The sequence below is a fragment of the Stegostoma tigrinum genome, chromosome 9, assembly GCF_030684315.1.
Source record: "Stegostoma tigrinum isolate sSteTig4 chromosome 9, sSteTig4.hap1, whole genome shotgun sequence".
NCBI classification, from domain to species: Eukaryota; Metazoa; Chordata; class Chondrichthyes; order Orectolobiformes; family Stegostomatidae; genus Stegostoma; species Stegostoma tigrinum.
The window spans coordinates 68,484,145-68,511,125 of record NC_081362.1 but is presented as its reverse complement, the minus strand read 5'-3'; the positions used below and the strand labels follow the sequence as shown (position 1 = coordinate 68,511,125).

Sequence of the window (26,981 nt, the reverse complement as noted above, 5' to 3'; positions counted from 1 at the left end):
GGGTCCTTCCAGTAATTGTACAAGTCTTGCCCTAGTTTGTTTTTACCAAAATGCAATATCTCACATTTATCCAAATTAAACTTCATCTGCCACCCGTCAGCCCATTGAACCACTTGATCAAGATCTCTCTGTAATCTTGGATAACCTTCTTCACTGTCCACCAAATCACCAATTTTGGTGTCATCTGCAAACTCATTAACCTTGCGTCCAATATTCTCACCCAAGTAGTATACATAAAAGTGGTCCTAGTACCAATCCCTGTCGAACACTGCTGGTCACAAGCCTCTAAGCCGAAAAACAGCCCTCCACCATCACTCTCTGTCTCCTGCCATCAATCCAACTTTGAGTGCAATTGGCAAGCTTGCCCTGAATCCCATGTGACCTAACTTTACTGATTAGTCTACCATACAGAACTTTGTCAAAGGCTTTACTAAATAATCCTCCAACATTCAATGGCATTATCACTGCTGATTTGTCAAATACCAATATCTCAGAGGTTGCCAGTTACCAGAAACTGAAATTGACCGGTCATGTAAATACTGTGGCTACACAGGCAGGTCAGGAGCTCGGAATCTATAACAAATAAATCACCTCCTAACTCACCAAAGCCTGTCTACCTACTAAAAGGCATAAGCCACAAATTTAATGGGATATGTTCTACTGCCACGTTGAATGCAGCGCAACCAACACTCAAGTTGCTTGACACTATCCAGGACAAAGCAGAACACTCAATTTACATGACTTATGCCACAAAGCAATGTGTACCACCAATAAGACACACTGCCACAATTTGTCAAAGCTTCTTCAGCAACAACTTCCAAACCTACAATCTCTTACCACCTAGAAAAACAAGGGCAGCAGATGCTTCCTAACATCACTACCAGTTATGTTTCCCTCCAAGTCACACACATTTCTCTAAGAAATGGTATTGCTGTTCCTTGGATCACAATCCTGGAACACCCTCCCTAGCAGCACTGAGATGGTCTCTACACAGTATGAACTGCAGTATTTAGAGAAGCTAACTCACTGCCATATTCTCAGGGACAAGGAAGGATGGGTGATGCTTTCATTTAATGAACAAATAAAACAAAAATTACTCTACCACTTGTACCCATGCTTTCAGCTGCCTTAAAAGGAGGAAAGTACCTCTTTACATCTCTTCACTTCTCTTTAATTCTTCCCTTAAGGCACTCTTTTAAAGTGGATCTCCAACTAAATCTTGATCATCTTCTGTGATTTCTCTTTACGTAGCTAGTGTTAAAATGTTAAATATTGCTGTGCTGAAGTACCATAGAATATTTTACATTGTCAAAGGCCAATGTTGTTGTAATTATAAATGAATTATAGAACGGAACAAAGTTTGATCCAGTTACCTAATAGTTAAAATAACATGACATCAGCTAGATATGGATGTGGTTCAACAAATACAGAAATGTGATGATTGTGGAATTCTTGGAGCGAGGAACTGAAATTTGAAAATCCATGTATTAGACAGAGTCTAGAGATTTGCATCATATTTTTTATTTGGCCCAGTGTAATTTAACCATGTGTTAAACATGCTTGAGCATTCATCATCCCTGTAGATAAAGACTTGCACTTTCAAATGTGATTCTCAAAAGGCCCTTACATCATAACTTTACAGTTTGGCTCCCAGAATGTGGAATTTCAATATTACCAACTGTTGCTTTTTTATTTTAGAATCGGAAACATGCTTGCAGGTAGTAGTTTATTTTCATTTCACTTACAGATGCTTTTTAATTTCTTGTCTTTTTCAAACTTGTTCCCTTCCCATAATGGAACATTGGTAAAAGAGCAATATACTACATAAAAAAGTAGATTTTTCAAACTAGTATACTTTTCTGGCTTCACATGAACAACTGCATACCTGCCAAGGTCTGTCCCAGTCCAGTGGAATAGGAATTGCTCCAAGCCAAGCTCCAAACAAACTGCAAATCGTGGTGATCTGAAGACTGGTATCCCAGACTGACATTGCCCTGTATGGCAACAAAACGTACCATAAATACAAGGTTATTTCTTACCAAAAGACTGAGCAGTAGAAAGGTACAATTGAATTTGCAAGACAATGAATTTAGGGAGGAAGGAAAGAGGGAAAAGTGAAAGGGAGAGCAGAATGGGGTTTTTTTTCGTTGTTTTCTCCTGTCTGTCACAGTTTTCTATCAGTTCCCGTTCTGGGAAACTCTGAAAGGATAGCTAGCTGTTGGGCTTTTTCCAGTCAGCAGCTGTCCTATCTATTTTTAGTTCTTGCCCTTGGGGAAGTGTTCTTGAGCCACTGCAGTGCAATATGGACAGGTATAGATTATATAGAATATTGCCAAAATGGGTCTTTATCAGACATTCAATCGTAAACCCTGAGGCCCAGCATCTCAGCTCATACATTGCTCATATTTACTCGAAAGATGCGCTCAGACTGAATTCATTGTCCCACATTGGTTGTCTGTGATGTATTTTCTTTTGATAGAGTGATTTCAGAATCATTAACATATGTAGGACTGGAATAACATGTAAAATGGGTTGGGATTGTTAGTTTCCTTTTATTGAATTCAATTAAACAGCTTGCCATAGGAAATGTGAACTCATGACCTCTGGCTTGTTAGTCCAGCAAGTTTTGATGTAATGCTGCACTTATTCAATTACTACAGCTGCAGTATGAGACAGCTAGAAAGCCCAACCTGAATTTCACAGGAGCCCTCTTTACCAAGGCTAAGATAACAGAGTGTGGAGATGGAAGAACACAGCAGGCCAGGTCAGGTCCCAACCCAAAATGTCAACTTTCCTGCTTCTCTGATGCTGCCTGGCCTGCTGTGTTCTTCCAGCTCCATGTGTGTTATCGCATATGTTATCCAGCATCAGCAGTTGTTGCTCTGTCTTTACCAAGGCTCCTGATCATGCCTTACTTGTAAAATTCTCACCCTCATTCTATCCCTCCGTGGCCTTGCCACATCTACCCCTTTGACCAAACGTTTATTCATTTCCTCTAATCTTTCTTTATGTGGCTCAATGTCAAAGTGCCAAATTTTGTTTGATAACAGTTCTGTAAAGCCTGGCGATGTTCTACTACGTTAACAGTCCAAAGTAAAAGCGGGCTGTTGTTCTACAATGTTGACCACACAACATCATAGGCCAACAAAGAAAGGCATCTGTGATCTTTGACATAGTTTTGGCCATTTGACAAAAATGAAATATTCCATTTAACAGCTGGTGGGCACTAAAATTACATTAAGTAGACTCACTGGATTTTTCCATAAGTTTGTGATGTCTAGAATTTTAATATGAAAATCTTCCAAAGTAATTTCTAGAAACAATGTAAAACTACTGTAAAACTGTGGTTGCAGTGGTTCTTTCTCCATGTTATTAAACACAACCAGCAATACAGAGAGCCACATTTAATGTATCTTTTGACTGCACTTATTTAATAAAGATTTGAAAGCAGGCCACGTCTCAACAAGCAATAATCTGAAGCCAAGTGATGCTGGACTATGTGTCAGAGGGAGAATTATCCATGGTATATCACAGTCAAACATGCACAGAAAGTGTGACAATGCTCACCACTACGCTGGTACTACAGTAAACCATTTTCATAAAATGGTTCAAACAGTGGTAATACTCGGCAAGTCAGATTCCAGAGTGATGAGACATGATAGATCATCAGTGCTATTTTTGTAGTTTGGCTAGCATGGTGGTCGATCATCAAACAAATTAACATGTAGCCGCCAACATGCTTAACAAAACAACACAAGTTTATTGCACGAAAAGAAAGTAAAACTGCGCAACGCAATTTATTGAATTCAGTGACATGTAGAGAATCTAGAATCTACACCGAATATACAGTGAAATATATAGAATCTGGTATGTAGAAAACTCTACAACTGAGGGGCAGTCCAAGTCTTAATTTTAGTTAATGAAGTGAGGCAAATGGGTGAAGTATCAAATGAGGGAGCATTTTGCAGTCAGTCATCATAACTCTGCTAGATTTAAGATTGTTATGGAAAAAGACAAGGACGAGCCTAAAGCCTAAAATCAAAGTTTTAAACAGGGGAAAGGCCAATTTTACTAAGATCAGATGTTATTTAGCTGAAGTGGATGATTTTAGATAAATCTGTGCCACAGCAGCAGGATACATTCCAAGAGGAAACAGGATGAGTACAGGGCCAACATATTCGAATAAAGATAAACAGTGCGGGTAACAAGCCAATCGAACTTTGGACATGGAGGAGTACGCAGGATTGGATAAAGGAATAATGGAAGCTTATGGCAGACACTTGGGGTTCAAACCATGAAAACAGTAGAGACGTACTTAAATGTAGAAGAGGGATCTTAAAAAAAAAAATTGGGGCTGTAAAAACAGGGAATGGAAGGATAATTGCACACAAAATAACGGAAAATTCTAGCTTATTTTAGAAGTACATTAAGGATAAAAGAATATCTGGGGAAAGGGTACTATTCTTAAGGGCCACAGTAGAAACATGTGTGTGCATCTAAAGGATGTAAATATGGTTCTAAATGAATAGTTCATGTTAGTGTTCATGAGTGAGAAGAATGACGTGGGTATAGAAGTCAGGGAAGACTATGGTACAATTAAATAAATTACCATAGACAGAGAGGAGGTTGAATGGTTGGCATCTCCAGGAGCAAATTAAATCTCCAGGAGCAAATTAAATGTATCAAACTGTTGATCGAAGCTAAGGAGGAAATAGTAGGGGCAATGGCTATAGCTATAATTTTCACTCGTTCTCTGGCCACAGGAACTGTGCCAAACAGCTGGAGACCAGCCAATGTGGTATCATTACTCAACAAGAGAACAAAAGGATAAACCAGGAAACCTCAGGCCAGTCAGTCTAAGATCAGTGATGGGAAACTATTGGAATTAATTCTGAGGAATAGACTTAATCTGTACTTGCCGAGATAGAGCTTAATCACGAATAGCATGGTTTTCTTAAGGGGAGGTCACGGCTGACCAACTTGACTGAATTTTTTAAAGATGTGATTAGGTGTGAAGATAACGGAAATCCATTTGACACAGTCTACTTGGACTTCATTAAGGCTTTTTATAAGGTTCCGAATGGGAGATTAATAGCAAAAGTACGAATCCATGGGATTCAAGGAAATTTGGCAAATTGGCAACAGAATTAGCTGAGTAGCAGGAAGTAGAGGGTGACGTGTGTACGTACGTGTGTGGTGTGTGTGTGTACGTACGTGTGTGTGTGTGTACGTACGTGTGGTGTGTGTGTTTGTGTCAGGAAATCTGTGTCCAGTGGGGTTCCACAGGAATCAATGTTGGGGACCTTGCTGTTAGTGGTACAAATACATGATTTTGTCTTGAATATAGGAGGATTAAGTTTGCAGATGAATCAAAAATTGGTGGCTTGGTAAATAGGGAGGCAGATAGCCTTAAGTTACAGGAGGATATAGACAGGCTGATCAGTGGTAAATAGAATCTAATTCAGATAAGTATGAGGTGATGTACTTGGGCAGGACAAACAAGGTAAGGGAGTACATGATGAATGGTAGGACCTTGAAAAGCACCAAGAATCAGTAGGACCTTAGTGTGCATCTCCATTGGTCTTTTAAAGTAGCAGGACAGGTAGATTATGAAGCAGTTATGGCGGTATAGAGAATACTTGCCTCTATTAGCCGAGGCAGAAAGAGTAAAGTTCAGGGAGGTTGTAATTGTATAAAATGTGGTTCAGTCCATAGCGAAAGTACTGTGTGCAGTTCTGAAATCAATCATTATAGGAGGCATGTGATAGCACTCGAGGGGGTGCAGGGGATATTTACCAGGATGTTGCCTGAGCTGGAGAGATTTAGTTATGAAGAGAGATTGGACTGACTGAGTATTTTTTCTTGGAGCAGAGGAGACTGAGGGGGATATGATTGAGATGTATAAAATTATAACAAGCATAGATGGAAGAAAATATTCCCCTCGATGAAGAGATCAATGACTAGGAGGCATAGATTTAAAGTAAGGAGCAGGAGGGTTAGAGAGGGTAGGAGTAAAAACTTTTCAACCAGACAGTGGTGGGAACCTGAAACACGGCTTCTAAGAGTGGTAGAGGCAGAAGCCCTCATAACATTTATAATATTTAGATGTGTACTTGTGATGCCAAGACAGACAAGGCTATGAGCCAAGTGCTAGGAAATGGGATTAGAATAGTTTGGTGACTGCAGACTTGATGGGCTGAAAGGCCTTTTTCTGAGCTATAGACCTCTATAACCCTAAAGATTTTTTACTCAGAAATGTGCTTTACAGTCACTTGATCCAAATAAAGTGTCACTCCTCTCATAAGTCTACCATTTTTAAAACAAAAAAGTTAAATGACACTTTCCAGCCTTCCTTCTTGGTCTAGATGACCAAAAGACTTCTTTTCAGCTTTGATTGTCTAGATACTCTTTCTAATTCTAACAACTTGCAGAATTCTGCCAACTCTCACTTGCTAGAGACTCATACAAATGGACATCTCCTGTTAGGATGACTGTTCTTCTTTTGAACACGACTTACTACAGTCGCTGACCATTTGTTTGTGAAGTTCATTACAACTCAATTCAGTGATTTAAGTTAATTCCTGAATGTCACCAATCAGCTACCTAGGAACTGATGTTTAAATTTACTGTTCAAAAATGACTTTCTGACCTCTGTTTAAAAAGGTCTTCTTCACAGAAACGAAAATTGATATTCATCTTTCTTCCACTTTCGATCCAAGTTCCCAAATAGTTACACATATTTTAGACAAGTCACAACAGTCACAGTTGTGCAACGATGACTCTAAGTAGTGTTGGTAATCAAATGAAACAGCCAAAGTTTCTTTTACAAGTGTCACATAGAGGTATTGGGCTAAACCACCAAACAACGTTTGGAAGAGGCAGATTTCCAGGACCATTTATAAAGTTGATAAGAAAGGTATTCAGGTTTAATTCATTCACCAATCATCCACATTTTAAAAAAACAAGCTTACTGCTATCAGTCATTATTGCCTGTGGATTTCATCAACTTTTCTGCCCTTTAACCAATGGGCCTCAACCCATCATCCAATTTTTTTTTTTTTTTTTAAAATGATGCCTCATCTAGCTTACACCTATTTGGGACAGCAGTATATAAATATAATCACTTCCAGTTTTCTTAATGAGTTACAGGGCAATTTCATTAAAATATCAAGAAAAATCAGCACTGAAAAATGTTTGCTCAAATTTAACAATTCTCCCCTTTCCTTCATAAACCTGTGAAAGTTCAGATATAGGTGGAGGACTTGATCGACACCAGCGGATTTTGCACTCTCAGCTTATATTTTCCATTAACTTGGAAAACGTTGGTAATCTTCAAACCAAGAAGTGATAGCAATCCTAGGAAACGTGCCTCCAAAAAGAGTGATTGAATATTGTTCTGTGAACTTCAGTGGAGAGACAATGGGGTGTGGTGAAAACGAGACTGCCAATTCCAACTACTGGCATGGAATAATTTCACTCCTTTAGGTAAAACATGATTTAAAAAGGATCTTAAAAGTTTCAGAGTGAAACTTGGCAAATTCAACTGTCATTTCAATGACTTTCACCAAAATTCACATTTAAAATGCAACCAGGTGGATAATATTTTGCACCAAAACGTTATATTTTGTTAGCAAATGGTACACTGGCAGAAACTAGCTGTGCAAAGGGGAGACCAGTCAGGAAGTTAGAGTTTTTCTCTATACATATGCATGTCATTATTAATAAGCAGCTGTCCTATAGTGTGGCTGCAGTGTAAATGGGGCAGCTCAATTGCAGAACTTGGCCGTGCTCCCAAGTAAAGTTTCAGTTACTTTGGAGTAGTAGACAGTTGTTGCCTTGAGCAATGGAAGCAAGTGATAAAAAGAGAGATGAAGGGTCACACATGCAGTCGGTTTCAATTCCTTTATACTCCAGCCAAGTACTTTGTTTGCTCAGAAGATGCTGAATTGCAAGGAACATTTTAACTGATTTGATTTGTGCTGGAATTTATTCAATAAAACAAAGGGCAAGAGTTACAACTACAAAAAAAAGAGAGACTTAAAGGTCAGCTTTAACACTCAATAAAATGGCTGACAACAGATCCTAGACTGGAGCAGTTTTCTGAATAAAAGAGTTCTAATAACTTAGATCTCTTTCCAATCTCTCCTATTCAACAGCCCATGATAACTGCCCATAATTGTCAAATATGTAAGTGTACAGTAATTCTAAGCAGTAAGTTTATGCAGTACTTCTAATGAGTATCAGCAGTTATTATTGAAGGAGAAATTCAAAACATATCTTCTAGTAATTTACACAAGAAAATGTTCAATGGCCTTCCCTTGGATTATTGAGCTGAGACCATTTTACATAAATTGACAGAAGTCTCAATCCAAGCATTACATTTAAATGCAGTTTCTTGAACCGATGTACATGTGATTCTACAACGCTTAGTGCGAAATGCTGCAAGAAACAATGGAACAATATTAAATCTGTATAAATTCTCGTTGTTAAAGGCTTATCCTGTTAAGTGTTGTGTGGATAATGACAGTAGAATGACTTCAAATACGAAATTAAATAACAACCATTAATATGAATTCTCACCTTTAAAATGGTAAAATCTTAAATCTTATGGCCTAATAAGCTTGTATTTTGAGCAACCTCAAATCTTCTCCCATCACACAACCCTCTGAAACACAAGCCTGAAACTTTATTTACTGCATACCTCTTTCCAGATTGTCCAGCTCCGATGTAATCTGACAGGATGGGTTTTATATTTTAACCCCTATAAGGCCCATGCCTTGTACACAAATACCTGTCTTTAAACTTCTACCTATTTTTCATTCTTTGTTTTGCAGAAAATACAACTTTAATGCAACATACTCAACCACAAAGAAGTTTTTTTTTAAAACATTGTTTTAATTGCTTCAGGATGTGGCAAATTTCCACAGCATTACAAAGCTACTTCTGAGAAGCAAACAGTCAACATTACCATTAGATAACTTCTTGTGCATATCACCACAGTGTCACAGATGGATCATCTACTCCCAGTGGTACACACACAGGCTCGGTAACCTCTTTTTATTAAAGTTAATCAGCTAGCTCCTGAACCTACATGCCCCATTTGAGTCAGTGAATTTGTTTGTGATTCCACAATCCATTACTCTTTTCCCTAATTGCACTGAATTTCCTATTTTGTTTTTTTAATTAAAAAGAACTACCTGTCAGAGCCAGTGTAAGTAATTCAAAGCTTTCATAATTTAAGTTTCCAAAATGTCACTTGAAGTCCCTTTTCCAAAGAAAACAGACTGTGTTTCCACCTAACTCAAAATCATTAGAAACAGGAGTAGATCTAATCAGTGCATTAAGCTTGCACTATGATTCATTAAGATGATTCATGAATGATCAGATTGTGCACTTAACACCACTTTATGCCAGTTCCCATAACTCTCAACTCACTTGTAGATCCAAATTATGTCAGCCTTGCATATATTCAGTCTACCTGAACCTTCACTGCTCTTTGGAAAAGAATTCTGAAGATCAACAAACCTAAAAGAAGTTCCTTCTAACTTCCAGCTTTACATGGGAGAAACTTATTTTTAAACTGTGACCCTAATTCTAAGTTGTCCCAACATCCTCTCAGTATCTAACCAAACAGCACCCCTCCCACCAACCTTCCCCAAACCCCAGCCCCACCACTAAATCTTGTGTTTCAATTTTTCAGTCTTCTAAATTCAAATGAACATAGGACTAATTTTTTCCAATCTTTGCTCATAAGACAAATCCTTCATTCCAAGAATCAGTCTACTGAACCTTAACTAGGCTAAATTCAATGCAAGTATATACCTATTTAAGTGAGGGGACAAAATTTAAGTGCTGTAATCCAGGTACTGTTTCACAAATACCCTGTACAGTTGTACTAATATTTGCCCACTTTTATCGTCCATCTCTTACGTAATAAAGACCAACATTGTGATGCCTTCCCAACATCTTGCTGTACTAGCATGCTCCCTTGTACGAATTCATGTTCGAGGACACCCAGATCCTGCAGTTCTCCCCCTTTAACAAGTACTCTGGTTTTCTATCCTTTCTGCCAATTTCACGTTCCCACAGCGTGTTCCATCTCCCAATTTTGCCCACTCACAAACTATATACCACCGATAATTCTGTATCTTCCTTGTAACACATTTTCCAACTTTATTTGTACTGTCAACAAACCGAGCCACAACATAGTCAGTCCCTTCATCCAAGTCATTAATAAACATTACAAATTGTTGAGGCCCAGAACTGTTCCCTGCAGGACACGGAGTTAAAACTCACCAACCCGAAAATGATCCATATCTCCTGACCATTTTCCATGAGTTATCCATTCCCCTAACCATGCTAATGCATCTTTACCACTACCATAAGCGCTCACCTTGAACATAACCCTTCATGAGGTACTTCGTTGAATGCATTTTGGAAATCCAAATACATTACATGCTCCTTCAGCCACCCACAGTACAACCTCAAAGTCTTTGCCTAACTACATTACAATTTTCCAAATGTCTTGTTATGCCCGCCTAAGTAGTAGATTCCAGTATTTTCCCAATGACAGAAGTTAGATTAAGTGCCCCTCAGTTTTCTGCTTTGTGGCTCTGGTTTTCTTGAACAATGGCGTTACACAAACTGATCAGAACTTTACTGAATCTGGAATAGAGGATTACAACCAATGCAACTACTTTCCCTGTAGACACATCCTTTAAGACTGTAGCACTCAGGCCATGAGACAGCCTTTTGTTCCGTTAATTTTCGCAGTACTTTCCATCTGTGATTGTGACTGTTCCCAGTTCCTCCCTCCTCTTTGTTCCCTGCTTTTCTATTATTTGGGGAATATTTTCTATGTGAAGAAAACTACAAAATAATTGCTTAAAATTTCTGCCACTTTCTTGCTTCTCATTTATTTGCCAGTTTCACTCATTGAAGGCCAATGTTTACTCTAGCAGTCCTCTTCCTTTTTTATATAAGAATATACTGGGTATTTTGATATTCGTTGCTAACTTTATCCTTTTTTGTAAGTCAATCTTCATTGGTTTTATTTTCCTAATCTTTTATGTTATGATCCCAGCTGATATTATTACTGGTCAAGTCAGATCCTGACAAATCCGGCTTCAGAGATCAGATATTGTTATTGTTTTAAAAAAGGTGGCCTTTTACGTGCAATACTGCAGATTTGATTTTAACGACAAAACAAAGGAAATTAGGAATAAAATGTAATAATCCAAGCTATTCACATATAACCCGAGTTTAATGAATCTGAAAGAAGGTTGTATTTTATAATCTCAGTAACACATGCAACGCTCTTACAGTACTCACAACAGATGGACTTCCCTCCTCTGTCACATATATAAGGCTTATTTAATGGTGACTTCAATTCCCAGTCTTAACAGTGGCATCAATTTTGATTCTTCATCCAATTGAGCTTAAACTTTGTCAGCTCTGAATGACTTGTGGTGTTGAATTTTAAAACCAAACTCCTTTCACTGAGATAACTGAACTTTACAGTTCTAAACCATCTCCTTTTGTCAAGAACAATTGTTTTACTCCAGCTTCGGCCAAGACCTCTGCAAACCAAAGCCCAACGGCATTCTTCAGGCTATAAGTATATTCCCCAATGCACCACTCTCCAAATAGCAAAACGAAGTTCCATTCTTGAACCTTCTACCTGCAGCTGAATACAAGGTGGTTTTCTCTTTATGCTCATAAAACTCGCCCAATAAAATCAAAACCCCAATACTCTACAGGAAATCTCTCTCCAATACAATGCTTTAAAGTAAATCACCATGACTACAAAAATACTTACAAATTAATCACCAAATGCCTCCATAGCCATAGACCAAATCCCAGTCCTGCTCTGCCTTTGGGCAGACACCCTTAACCCTGGTATCAGACAAATAGTAGAGTGTCTGGGCCTCTCATTCTTGTCAGAGAACAGTGTCTATCCCCCTAGCTGTACTGCTCTTCTGTGCAAATACATTTCTTTCCACTTGTTTGAATGGGTTCTTATGCCACACGCCACAGTGAGTTTGCTAACTCTCCATTCAGTCCCTGCTCTCATTCACAGTAGTTAAAAGAACCTTAATCTCGTTGGACAATTGCAAGGTTTAAGCCTCCTTACTGCTGTCTTCTGTAATCCCTATACCTGCTTCACTCACAGCCACATCAGCCTGTCCTTATCCTTGGCCTTACCGGACACAGAGCTTCAACGAGCAAGTCTGCAGAGAAGTAGGAGTGAGACAGGCTGGTCCACTAAAGAGATGACAGAAGAGAGAAATGAAAGTTGGAGTTTCATTCAAAAGCTGTCACATTTCCTATTCATTGAATCCCTGCTTCCAAGTTTGTTCTCAAAAATGCTGCCTCATTGTTAATGGTTAAACAGTGTACTTCAACCTACGCTGAAACTGCAATGGAAGCATCATAGAGTCATAGCCGTAAACACAAAGATACTGCAACTTTCAGTTATAGATGGGATGTTTAGACAAAATGTTAAGCTTTCATTCTATTTTAAAATAAAAGTTGATAAAAATTTATGGCCACAGATTTGATAGTGCTTACTGTTGAGCTGGAGGCAAATTACTCACAAAATAAACCTAGTGCACACTGTGGCATGATTTCACTTTCCCAGAAGTTGACTCATTCTGGGCAATAGCTGCAGGCAATTATAGCAAACAGCAACAGTGTGCCATGAATTGATGAATTCTCACAGACATCAAAACAAGTTGTAACATTCACAATTTGGAAAATTAAATAACGACTGGAATACACAAAAGGATTAAAGGTAGAGTGCCATGAGCACAGGGGTTGGGCATTAAAAATCCTTCGCCGCTATTCCCAAAGTTGTCTCCAATGTGAGACAACTTCGCGCAATTGCGCGATTTTATCTAACTATGCAATTCAGGTTATAAGAACATGCACAGCTAAGTTTCTCCATTAACAAGAAAACAACTATTTATTGTAATGAAACTGTAGTGACTGGAACCAGGGCCAGGTGGATTTCATTGCCTAGGAGATCCTTTATTGTGGTTGTTAACCTGGGCCAATCAGGGAACCCTGGCTGACAGATAGATATAGAAGTCTTTGTGGTAGATTAGTTTAGATTGATACAACTGGTAACACCAAAGTCATGGTTTCAACCCCATGGTGACCAAGTCTGCAGGCTTCCTATCACAAATTTAACGATCTGTATTTTAATTTGAATGATGTGTTTTCCATGATAATGTGCATCCATCTCACCTTGCAATGTTACCCAGTGGTTTTGTGGTTAGGATTCAGTTCTTTCACTATTGTAGCCTGGGTTCGATTCCCAGTCGGGGAATAACAGTTGATGTATTCTGCTAATTCATAGCGATGACAGATTTCTAACTGATTTTCAGAATCAGGAAATTCTTGGCCCTCTTGTTGCACAGTGGTAGCGTCCCTACCCCTGGATTGGGAGGCCCAGGTTCAAGAACCACCTGCTCTAGAGGTGCGTAATAACATCTCTGAACAAGTTGACTAGAAAAAGTAGGTTAAAAGAAATCAAACAGTAATCCATTCACCAATTTAACAGTGCAGTAATTTCAGAGACTGTTCACTTACAAAGACGCAATAAACAGGGGGTCACAGAAATTCTCCTCAGTCTAGGGATTGGCTGGTCAGGGTCTATATACTGTGCACATGTAAGTAAAGGGTGACTTGGTGATGGGATACCGGCCTCTCTGTAGTTATTTCACAAACTGTATTTTTAAAAAATGAATAGCAGTTCAATTTAGACTATTTTTTGGCCAAAGTATTTACAATTTCAACTCTACCCCTTCCTTACAGTTGAGGGCATCGTATAAATTCCCCTTCTCTCTCTCTCTCTCTCTCTCTCTCTCACACACACACTCACACACACACACACACGAAAAGGTTATGATTAGAGGAAAGCTGGAAGGCAGTTCAATTCACAGATTGCTGAAATGATCTTCATAATTCTTGGGCTGATCAGAACATCTACAGTTCTTGCCATCTCTTGAGTGCTTTTCAGCTGTTTTTCTCCTGTTTCCCTAGACTCAAAACGTTCAGTTACCACTCCAACAGTGACTGGCATGCAACATGCTTTTGTCATTGTTAACCGGTCACTACTCCACAAATGAATCAACACCCTGCAGCCACCCAGTTATAGCAGTACACACAGACCCTCAGCTCCCTCCACCTGCAAAGTCAATTACTCCTTATTCAGACAGTTGTTTACAGGTTACATGTCTTGATTGTCAGGTTACTTGCTGTGCAAAGCATGCAGCAATTCATTAAAACACTGGTTTTAAAACAGCTCTTTTCCATTTCAGCCCACTTTTAGAAAGCACAGAAATAAAAAACTCACAGTATTTACAACAGTTTCTTTTACTTTAAGACAGCATCCTTTTTCCATTTTTAGTCGATTTTCCAAAAAAAAAGTCTTTACAAGTAATGGGACAATAAGTCATTCAAAAAGTCATTGGAACTATTAAGGAAAGGAGAGATGGGACATTCCATAAATATAAAATTTGTTTTTTTTCAGGACAAGGCAGATTGCTCAGCTGTAATTATGATTATATATTTTCTACAGTTCATATATACAGGACATTATTTAGCACTGTCTGTACATATCTGTAGTGCTTAAAAAAACTTCATTTGATGTAAAGTGCTTTGAGATATCCACTTATGAAAAATGCCATACAAATGCAAATCTCTTGTGCACCACTGAAAATCCAATAATACCTCCAATAACAAGGCACCATCTCTTCAAAGGTTTTTAAAAAGCAAAAAAACTCATGTCAATTCAGTGATTTCTAACATTTTGATAGAGGAATTTCATCAATGCACCCTGTGGAAGCCAAAGGAAAAAATTCTGATGTTAACTTTCAGATATTCATATTTAACTGCACATTGCTGTCAGCTTCACAGGATAAAAATGGCAAAATGCTGACAGTTTTAAATTCATCACTTAGAGTAAGTTGACACTCAGGAAGTGGTACTTTCACCAATCACGTGATGAATGTCAATACATGACAGGATCTGCTGAGGAGAGTGACAATGGATAGATAGTAGATCAAAGATTGTTTAGGGTTGTCAGGCTAGGACTGATTCTAGATTTGGTATTGAGCCAAAAGATTTTGTTTCTGCTTTGCTAGTAACAGCTTGGATCATCTATCAAAATTTTAGCATATCTTTTCCACCCTAGATAGAAATCTCAAAGGCTCTTCCAATAATACATTCCCTAACATTATTCTCCATTCTATCTTCATCTGAAAAATATATACGTTCCTTCATCTTGGTTCCCTGAAAGTCACATGGCTCTTGCTTCAGTCTGCCTAAACCTTACCAGTAGGGTTACTAAAAGATGTTCCAAGCCAAGTCTGAAGAAGGTATCCCTTATCTTCCACAATCCAGTCATAAAGTTTGTCTCCTACAATGAATCATGAAAGATAGCGGGGAACATGGAAGGTACCTTCATAAATCTATGGTTGCTTACTGATAAACAAATATCTCAAAGAGGATGGGAATCCAGGTATTCAATCATTCTGCCTTTTGCCATCACAAGAGAAGTTTACACAACTCTCTTCTTGGAATATTAAGTATTAAGACAGAGGATGTGGTTATGTGCAGCCAATGGTGAGGCCCTCAACATATCTTCAGTGTGGAAGGAACCAGAGATTTTAAGAAAAAAATAAGTTTGGTGTTGACTTTCAGAGCAACTACATAAGTCTAATCGACCAGGTCCAACAGGTCTTCTTCTACAAGAAGAAAGCTGACTGCTAGCATCAGCCACTGGAAACATTGCTATTCCAAATGGCAAGATGTCTGAAGCATGTATCTGTAGTCTAATACGGGTACAGTGTCCTGAAATCTCATTGGTGCATCTCTCTCATCATGATATGGCATTATTGCCATGTACGGTGTTTTTCTGGCTTTTCTGATGTGCTGTCAAATGCAACCGATATGTTTGAAAGCCTCCAAAAAGTTTAGATAAAGCAGTATCCAAAGAAGAGCTCCCTGCCAAATATTCATTAGAGGAACAGAGACACTGTGGCTGAGATAAACATAAGATTAAATAGCCCATGAACGACAACTCAGAAGTATGGCATAGCAGGATTGCAGTCGAGATGGCAAATTGAATACTTGTAACTATCCACTCACACTCAAGTCACCCATTCTGGGAGGGCAATATTACTCAACTGTTCAACTCACTTTGATTTCTGAGCAGTCGACTGCAATTTCTTCTGTCATTTACTCTCATAAAGCATGAACATTTTCAGGGGTCTTTGGCCTGCGAGGAAGACAGCCAGGCCCAATTCTTCACCCATTTGTCATGCTTGATCAAGTTACAATGATCAAGGAAATAAATACTAGAATGTTTCACCAAAATAAAGATACCAATACATCATGAGGCAGTTTTCAAGAAGTGGTCAAAGCCTTATAGGTAGCTTTCAATTAAGATATTCTGCATTTACAGAATCTTGCTGCTGCCTTTTTCTTTCAGCAACCAATCCAGTTAAGAGGAGGCAATGGCGTAGTGGTATTGTCACTGGACTTGTTATCCTAAGTAATGTTCTGGGGACCTGGAGTTTCAATCCCCACAGTGGATGCCAGAATTTGAGTTCAACAGAAAAAAAAAACCTGGAATTAAAAGACTAGTGACTACTATGAAACCATTGTTTATTTTTAAAAAATCCTCTGGATCACTAATGTCCTTTAGGGAAAAACTGCTGTCCTTAGGTGGTCTGGCCTACATGCGGGTCCAGACCTCCAGCAGTTTTGGTGACTCTTACCTGCCCTCTGAAATGACTTTGCAAGCCACTCAACAGTACAAAATAACTAGAAAGACAAAAACAAAAGGAATCAAACGAGACAGATTATCTCGCAACAGCGAAGGCACTGGAAACAACAGCAAATTTATCACTCAAAAGATAGTAGGAACTGCCAATGCTGGAGTCAGAGATAACACACAGTGTGGAGATGGAGAAACCTTTCATAATTTTTAGGGCCTCCGTTAGGTCACCTCTTAAGTTTTCCCCTTAATATACAAAACATCCCAGCCTACTCACCTTTTACTTGGGTAAGTAAATTATCCAGGGTGTGGTAGTTATAATGAATCACTTTTTGTGTTTTTTTTCCCAGTGCCTCCACACGGAAAGAGGAACTGTATCCTGTACTCCAAGTGTGGTCTAACCATAGTATGATTAAAACAACCAAATTAAACTAGCTTAAGAAGATTAAAAATATTTAAAGTGCTGATTGTTATAATAATTGGAGAAACAAAGTCCCTGGATGATGAAACCGATTTGAATTTTGATCTTGCTATCGATAGACATGTATCTCATGACTAGCCAGAATTCTACATTTGGGACAGTAGCTGTTTCTGGATTTTGACTGATGCAATTAACATTGAGCAGCCCTGTAAGATTTTAGTAGTAAAAAGTGTTTCAAAACGTGTCAAGAGCGAACACGATGGTTAAGTATGACTCAGGTTTATCTGTCCAATATCCTTGTGAGCATTGGGATACCTCTAGAAATGGACTTAAATGGCAGAGAGAAATGTACAGTCAGTCCATAAATGCGATATATTCCACTGTTATCGGCCGCACATTTCTGTGGTTATATTGATTTGATGCACCAAATTAATTTAAAGTGATAAACCAACTCCACTGTAAAAAAGTTATTCCCTTGATCCTTGAACAACATGTCCATCAAGCAGCTGAGCCACCAACCTGTCAGATAACAGCTTTAGACTGTGGAAAGCTGACCTCAACCAGGAACGGCAGGAGGAGACATTGCATAGAGCTGAGCTCCCGGATTTAAAAGGAAGGATATAGAGAAAGTTTCTTGAGGGCTCATCTTTAAGCACACTATCTGCAACCACTGCTGTGAATACATACTGGATTTGGTCATCAGTCGACTGCAAGGTTGAAATGAACTGTAGTAGTCAGCAAATAGCTAATACATCTCACTGTTGAGGCCCATATATAATAATACATGCCTTCAATTGTTACAACAAAATTATATGAATACTGCAATAGTCTATTGGTCTTGAGGCAATCCCATGAGAATGAGAATTTATTACTGCAATACTACACTAAGAAGCAAAATTACTAAATAATTGGTACATCTGCATGCAAAATTTTACATGAGGTGCAAAAGCAACAACAACATCGATTTTATGTATATCTGATGAGATTGCATACGATTACAAAAGCACAATACTTAATTGATTCAATATACTGAATTTCCAGCAGTCTTCAAGTTTGCACAATTTGTTTGTTTTTCTACAAAGCACAGTCCAAACCAACAAAGTCTGCATTCTCTTCATTACTTACCCATTTTTAGTGAAGACACGTATCCAGGCCTGGACGTTGGGTCCTAGCATACATAGGCAACGAAGTGTTGTAAAGGTTGACAAAAGAACAGCAAACATAAAGGTCTCCCTGAAGGACCTGGAAAGTACAAGACCAGTTTATAATTGATAGTTATACATTTATTACATATTATTACAATATTAGAAATACGTATAGAAGTTTATATCATTTATCATTTTGAATTTTGAGTCATTAGCCTGGGTTTGTGTGTATTAAGTCCTTGTAGGTATTTCTGTAGCCATGTTGATTTCTTTTTAAACAACAGTTTGAGGGGCTACTTTGACCATCTAATGGGTTTGTGTTTAATTTAGAACCTTCCAGCTTAGCAGGGGAGAATCATTGTGATTCAAGGTTTTTGTTAGAAATTTCCAGACTCAGTTTTTTTTTTAAGCGTAATGGAAACATTCGTAATAAAAAGCTTTCTGTTTCACTTTGGTTTAGGTAGTTCTGTGAACTCCTGTATGGACATGCATGTGTACAGCAATGCTCTGGAGGAGGAAGGAATATATTGAAATGGGATTACCTTTTGGAAAGAAGTTAGTAATATTCCCAGACCAGAAGTGCTGAAAATAAATCCTGAAGTTGGATTTGGATAAATGTAGGTGTATGAAAGCTGCAGGAATAAGCTACGAGATGCCCCTGTCCAGGGGTTAATATCACAGTTACCATAAACCTATTGAGATGTTAGATAATGGGATTTTTATGCAAGTGCTATATAAGGGTTGCTACTGGTACCAGCATTTTTATTTTAACTTGTAAAAGGAGTATTTTGGGAAGACCGGCATTATACTTCCACTATGTTTTTGTTTATTCCAATTTATCATTTCTCCATTTCATCAATGCTGCATACTCAGAACCTTATATACTCCTTATGCACTCATGAATGTGTGGCCAAATTTCATCCTAACTCCATCTGCAAGTTCACTGACGACACCACTGTTATCAGCTGGATCTCACACAATGACAAGGCAGAATACAGGAAAGAGATAGAGTGCTCTGTGGTGTCGTGTAAAGATAACAATCTCTCGTTCCAATGTCTACAAATCAAAAAGGCTGGTCATTGATTTCAGGAAGCAGAGTAGAGGGCATGCCCCTGTCCACCTCAATGATGCTGAGGTGGAGATGGTTGAGAGCTTCAAGTACCTAGGAGTAATGATCACCAAGAATCTGTCCTGGTCCAGCCAAGTTGATGTGACAAGAAAGCACAACAAGGCACTTACTTCATCAGGAGCTTAAGGAGGCTCAGCATGTCTATAAAGAATCTTATACATTTTATAGATACACCATAGAAAGCATTTTATCCTAATGAATCAAGGCTTGTTATGGCAACTATTCTGCCTAGGACCGGAAGAAACCATTGAGAGTTTTGAACAGCCTGATCCATCGTGCGAGCCAAACTTCCATCCACTGACTCCAGCTAGATTTCTCGCTGTCTCAGGAAGGCAGCCAACATAATCAAAGATCCCTCCTACCCCTTACGACCTCTCAGGCAGAAGATTCGAAAGCTTAAGCCCTCATACTGAAAAATTCAAGAACAGCTTCTTCCCTGCTGGTATTGGATTTCTGATTGGGCCTCTCAAGTTTTAAATTTAATGTAGATCTCACTGTTCACATCTTCTGTCATTACACTGTATTCTTCACTCTGTTCTATTACTCTTCTGCATTGTGTATAGAATGATCTGCCTGCACTGCTCGCAAAACAAACTTTTCATTGTACATAGGTACATGTAACAATAATAAATAAAAGCAAAACAAAAACTTTTCTTTCACTTAATGGACTTTGTTTTTATCATAGAGTCTTACAGCATGGAAACAGGCCTTTTGGTCCAACTAGACCACGCAAACCATGTTCCTAAACTAAACTAGCCCCACTTACCTGCGTTTGGCCCATATCTATTCAAACTTTTCTTATTTATGTGCTTATCCAAATGTCTTTTACATGTTCCAATGCAACTGCCTTCACCGCCTCCTCTGGCAGTTCATGCCAAACTCTAAACACTCTTGTAAAAAAGTTGCTCCTCCTGTGCTTTTTAAATCTTTCTCCTCTACCTTAAAAACCTGGTCATTAGTTTTGAACTCCCACCCCCATCTTAGGCAAATAGCAAAGGCCTTTTCCCTTATTTATGCCCTTCATGATTTTATAAACATCTCAAGGTCACCTTCAACCTTGTACGGTCCAGTGAAAAAAAAAATCCCAGCATAGTACGATGAGACTCTGCAGCTCTATCAGATTTCATCAGGACCATAACGGAGATTGTTTGCAAGAACTCAGTTGATTAAATATAACACTCAAGCAAAGACTTTGGCATTGCAGTACACTATTTTACATTGCAGAAAGGCCAGAAGTAAATAAATAAGATGTTGCATCTATCAAGGGAGCATTATCTGGGGCCATTGTTAATTCACTTAAGAGAGAAGTTGATAATAAAACCTGCAAGTTTGCTTACAGAAATAAAACTGAAATGAGTTGAAGAAGAAATCATTGTATCATTTGCAGATGTAGAAGAATTGGGAGCTTGGGCCTAAAGGCTGTTAAACATCTAGAAATTCAAAGTTGTAAAAACATAAAAGCGAACCAAAGGGTCAATAAAATAGTTACAGCAATAGTCTACAGGAAAGATGGGTGGGGACGTGGGAAGATTTGCATTCTGTCCTTAGAGAATTATTAATGAAGACATTTGTTTGTTTTATATAGGATGCTTTGAGAAGTGATTATTGGCACTGAAAGGGCAACTTATAGTCGCCTTACCGGTTTACTTAAGACACTAAAGGGAATATCTGGACTGAATGCCAGAGTGATGTCCAATTTTAGGAACAAGAAAGTACAGATGCAAATTTAACTGGTTGTTCATTCATGTTTTCAAGATGCAATTTCTTTACACAGCAGGTATATAAATGGAATAAAAACAGAAGTTGCTGGAAAAGCTCAGCAGGTCTGGTAGCACCTGTGAAGAGAAATCAAAGTTAACATTTCGGGTCTGGTGACCCTTCCTCAGAAAAAATAGAATAGTCTGCTTTCTACCAAAACTCCACTGATCCACTTCCAGTCTAGTTACATCCTTACTTTAAAAAAAAAGACCAAACTGCATACAACATTTAATATGTGGCCTCTTTAATGCTCTGTGTAACTGAGGCATACAATCCTTACTTTGAAGTTCAATTCCTCACATTATAAAGGATAGCTTCCCATTAACCTTCTTAATGACTTTCTGTACCTACATACTAACGTGTTATGACTCCTGCACAGAAACACCTAAATGACTCCACACCTCTGAATTCTGCAGTAATGCTCTCTTTACAATATACCCTGCTTACTTGTTATTCACCCAGTCAATCATTTTCTTTGTTTCTGAATTTTTCTTTGCCCCGCTTCAGAGTTGCATTACTAACAAAGAAAAGGGAACATCACTGTTTTTTTCAGTCATTCAATATCTTAATCGACATTCTTAAGTCAAACTTCTTCTATTTTTCTGCAAATAATTGAAATAAATTCTGGAGATAGGGTAGGGTAGATTGAAAAGAATTGACCACAAAAATTGCCAGCAGACAACCTAAAACATCAGATGAAACAGGTAAAACACAGGGTACAAAGTAAGTTGCATTGTAGATTTTGTCTGTACAAACTATTTAGGAAAATACAAGCAGGAATAGATTATTTGGTCTCTCAAACCTGCTCTGCCTTTCAAAGATCATTGCCGATCTGGAAGTGGTCTGAGACCCACCTTCCTCTTTACACCTCACAACCCTCAACTCCCCTGTCTACCAAAGATCCGAGTAACTCAGCCTTGAATAAATGTAATGACCCAAATCTCCACTATCAATGCTCTAATGGCCCTCTGAGAGAAAAATAATTCTCACGTGTCTTGGATGTCATTGTTAAGCTCCCTCAAGAGAAATGAAACATCCTCCTGCTAGCACCTTATTCAGTCCTCGATTCTCATTCTTTACATTCCAATATATACTGCCTAACCTGTTCAACCGTTCTTCATAAGGGGAGTCCTTCATCCCACAAATAAAGTTGAGTGAACCTTTTCTGAAATGCTTTCAATGTAATTATATGTAGTTTTCAAATGAGATTTCCAAACCGTACACTGTACTCCAGTTGTGCAATCACTAATCCCCTGAGCAACTGCAGTAAAAATTCCCCTATTCTTAATTTCCATTACTGTTTTAATATATGAAAATATTCCATTTACCTTCGAAATCACTTGCTCTTTCTACATACTAACCTTGTGATTCATATACCAGGACAGTCATAACCTTATGTACCACCAACCACTGCCAGCTGTTTCCATTTGAATGGTACATTACTTTTCTACATTTTCTGTCAAAAGGGGGCTGTTGAAATTTGCTCAAGTTATACTCAATCTGCCTACTTCTTTTTACCCACTCACTTAATCTGTCTATACCCCTATTCAGGCTTCCTGTTTCATGTTCCCATCCAAATGTCTTTTAAATGCTGTAACTGTATTTGCCTCTACCACTTCCTCTGGTAGCTCATACAATACATGTACCACCCTCTGTGTGAGAAAGTTGCCCCTCAGATTCCTTTTAAATCCTTGCCCTCACACCTTAAGCCAATGTCCTCTAGTTTTTGAACTCCCCTACCCTTGAATAAAGGCCTTGGCTATGTGCCTTATCGATGACCCTCATGGTTTTATAAATCTATATAAGGTGACCCCTCAGCCTCTGAAGCTCCAGTCTCAGATAACTCAGCCTCTCCTTATAACTCAAACCTTCCAGTCTCAACAACATCCTTGAAAATCTTTTCTGCATCCTTTCCACTTTACTCACATCCTTCCTATTGCGGGATGACCAGAACTGTACATAGTACTCCAAATATGGCTTTTGCCAGTGTCTTGTACAATTGTAACTTTGCATCCCAACTCTTGCCCTCCATGCTCTGACCAATGAAGGAATAATGCCTTCTTCACCAAGCTGGCTTGCTTTCGTTCAGATGTTTCATCACCATGCTAGGTAACATCATCAGTGAGGCCTCTGATGAAGCAATGTTGTTCTACTCCGCTTGGAATTTATACTGTCTGGTCCGTTATGGTGAGCATTTCCAGTCTTGTTCCGTATGGATTTGTATACGGGATACAATTCTAAATGTTTGTTGATTGCATTACAGGTTGAGAACCATGCCTCTAGGAATTTCTGTGCGTGTCTACTTGTGGCTTGGGCTACTAGTTACGTTGTCCCAGTTAAACTGATGGCTTTCATCGTCTGAGTGTATTGATATTAAAGGAGAGTTTGTGTCGTTCTTGTTGTTGTCTATTTAGCTGGCACTTGAAGATGAAGTTGTGGGGATATCCGTTCATAGCAAAGATTTTGTATAGGTGCTGTTCCTCTTTCCTGCGTAGTTCTGGAGTGTTGCAGTGTCTACTAAATAGACAACAGGAGGACGCAGTACACCCTAACACACTGCCCTACATCAGGAACATATCAGAACCGACAATGAGACTCCCAAGGCCATGAGGAATCATAGCAGCACACAAGCCCACAGCCAATCTAAGACAAACACTCAAGGATTAAAGACCCCATTCCCACAACATGCAGAATCACCATAGTTTACAAAATACCATGCAACAACTGCCAAAACATGACATTGGATGGACAGGAAGGAAACCAGCCATCAGAATACATGAACATCAGCTAGCAGCAATACTGTTCGGCGAACAAGTCAACAACCTCACCCACAACCTGAGCTACAAATCTTTGCTAAAACGTTTAAGCCTTCTTCATCACCCTTCTATCGGTGACACTGCTTTCAAGGAATAATGTGCTTGCACTCCAAGGTCTCTCTCTGTTCGACGACATTCCCAGTGCCCCACCATTAACAGTGTAAGTTTTGCAGTGGTTTGCCTTAGTAAATGCAACACCGAAATTAAACTCTGTATGCCACTCCTCAGCCAACTGGCCCAATTGACTGAGATTCCTCTGTAATCTTACATAACTATATCACTATACCACCAATTTTGGTGATATCCACAAACTTACTAACAATGCCTCCCACACTCTCATCCAAATTGTTTTATGTCAATGGCAAACAAAACTGTGGACCCAGCACCAAGCAGCGCATCACTGGACACAGGCGTCCAATCTGAACAACCACACTCTATTGTTTTAAATAAAAGATGCAAACAGAAAAATCAAAGCCCACGTCCAATACTGCTCCTCTGCCTGCCGACACTGCTCCCATCAGATGAAGACAGTCCCAGGTTAAGTACAGAGTTGAGCTCTGTAAAAGCAAAAGTTTCCCCAACTCTTGAACTGAAATAAAGTTCCGCTGATTCTCTGGGGGGAAAAAAAAGAAAACAAAAACAAACAAAATGGATTTCCTTGACACTTTCCCCACCAACAGGGACAGTAAGGAGTCGAAATGTGGAATTAACATTGCTTGACTCACTCAAATACAAAACCCCCTCAGCTCTGTCCTCACTGCTCAGTCCCAGGATAGGCACAACAATGTCCGAAAGGTTAGCAGGGAAAGGTTCCTCTATCCATTGCAAATGAAAATCAATTTCCCTTTACACCATCCTCATCAATCACTTCTGGGACAATGACATTTTTTTTTCTTTTCTACAGCCTCAATATCTTGAGTAATCTTCTGCTCCCTACTCCTGGCAGCCTTGTCCTTTTCAGGAACATGCTGACTCTGAACCCTCATTATCTCACTTTTGATAACCTCCCACTTGCCAGATGATGCTTTACCTGAAAAAGGCCTCCCCAATCAACTTTTGAACGTTTCCGTCTAATACCATCAAAATTGGCCTTCCCCAATTTAAAACTTAAACTTGTGGAGCAGACTTTTTCCATAACTATTCTCAAACTAATAGAATTGTGGTCACTGGTCCCAAAGTAAACCCCCACTGACACCTCAGTCACTTGCTCTAGCTTATTTCCCAAAAGGAGATTGAGTTTGCTTCTTCTCAAGGAGGAGTGTCTACATATGAAGCCACATTTTCTCTCTTTCAAAATGAATGTGAAACCATTGATTAACACTGTCCAATTGCATGTTGCCAACTCTAGGACAGCTTGCTCCTTTGTTGGTTCTAAAATGTGCTGCTTTAAGGAACCGTACCAATGACACTTAACAAATTCATATTCCAGGCTACTTTTGCCAATCTGATCTCCCAATCTACAAGTAGATTAAAGCTACCCATACTTATTTAGCACATTTCTCACATACTCCTTTTTCTTCCCCCCGTACGCAGTGGCTGACAGCCCAGCATCTATTATGGGCCTGTAAACTTCCCACAGAACCTTCTTACATTTGTTATCTATCTCTAGCCAAACTGATTCTACATTTTGATCTGACAAATTAATCTTATCCTTGAGTACTGAACTTATGTCAACTTAATTAACAGTGATGCCACCACCTTTTTCATTGCTTTCTCTCATCATTATATGTCAAAAACTCTTTCATATCCAGCTTAGGACACTTTTAAAGCAATTTAAAAGCCGCAAATTTATTCCAGGACTATTATATTCTCATTACCGTAGTTTCTCATCTGGTTTTGCATATATCATCTAGCTTCTCTTGCATCTAAGATCCTCAAATGCACAATTCTCAACTTGAAATCAAAATTTCAAACTCAAATTCTCAAATGCAAAAATAAATACACAAGGTACATTACGTTCTGTATAAGATATACAGCACAGAAATTTAGCACTCTACTTCATCTAATCCTATCTGTACACTCTTCTATTTTGTTTTTCCATATACCCTTACTAGCTTTCTTTTAGAAGCTTTCAAGGTGTCTATCTCAAATGTTCCACATCATAGCCTATTTAAACAACTCTCTGGCTATAGAAATTTACTCTGAATTCCTTACTTGATTTATTAGAAGCTACCTTATATTCATCACTTCAAGTTTTACACTGTCTCTCAAATAAGAACATTTTTGTTACAACCACTGAATTAAACATCTTTGTAACTTTAAGGACATCACTAAAGTTACCACGTGAACATTGTCTGAGTTAATGGCACAGCCTTATTTAGCTTTTCCTAATAGGTTTAATCCCTCAGTTCCGGTATTATCTGTGAGAATCATTTGTGCAACTTCTGTGTTTCAATTTTTTTTGCAACATAAATGTCTAACCAAGTTTCTGTACAAGTTTAACTACTTCTGTCTGCTTTTAAGTTCTATTCCTACAACAGAAATGAACACCAGTGCTTTCATTGTTTAATTTTGGTTTATTTAAATGTCTTTGTTGACGTGATTTGCTACTTTTAACTGTATTGATTCAAGTGGTGTACTGATAGGATTAGACGAAGGAGAGTGGAAGAAGACGTATTGACTTAATTGTCCAAGATGCCTGTATATAACAGTTGCTACATTCCTTGCATTTACACTTAACAGTCATCCACCAGTTTCCAACATCACCTGGAAAATTGAGCATGTTAAAGAGATCAGTCACCTACAATTTCTTCTCAACTAAAAGCCATAAATACCCTTTCAGAATGAAACTCTTGACAAAATTCCAGTTAATTGTATACTTACACTAGAAGTGGTGCTCCATATAAAACTAAAATTCCATGAAATACTATACAGGATATAAAGAACAACAGACAGGATTTGAAGATCTTTGTGACCTGGAAAACAA

The 26,981-nt window shown here is 38.6% G+C and overlaps 1 protein-coding gene across 2 annotated transcripts in view; it reads right to left on the bottom strand.

Moving 5' to 3' along the window:
* The window catches only part of pigf (phosphatidylinositol glycan anchor biosynthesis, class F), a 47,710-nt gene that overhangs the window by 20,175 nt on the left and 554 nt on the right, over positions 1-26,981 (bottom strand). For both annotated transcript variants that reach the window (XM_048535824.2, XM_059648609.1), the window contains exons 2-4: positions 26,879-26,970; positions 18,333-18,449; positions 1,886-1,994 (exon numbers count right to left, since the gene is read on the bottom strand). In XM_048535824.2, coding sequence (XP_048391781.1) covers positions 1,886-1,994; positions 18,333-18,449; positions 26,879-26,970 — 318 coding nt within the window. The remainder of the gene's footprint in view (positions 1-1,885; positions 1,995-18,332; positions 18,450-26,878; positions 26,971-26,981) is intronic.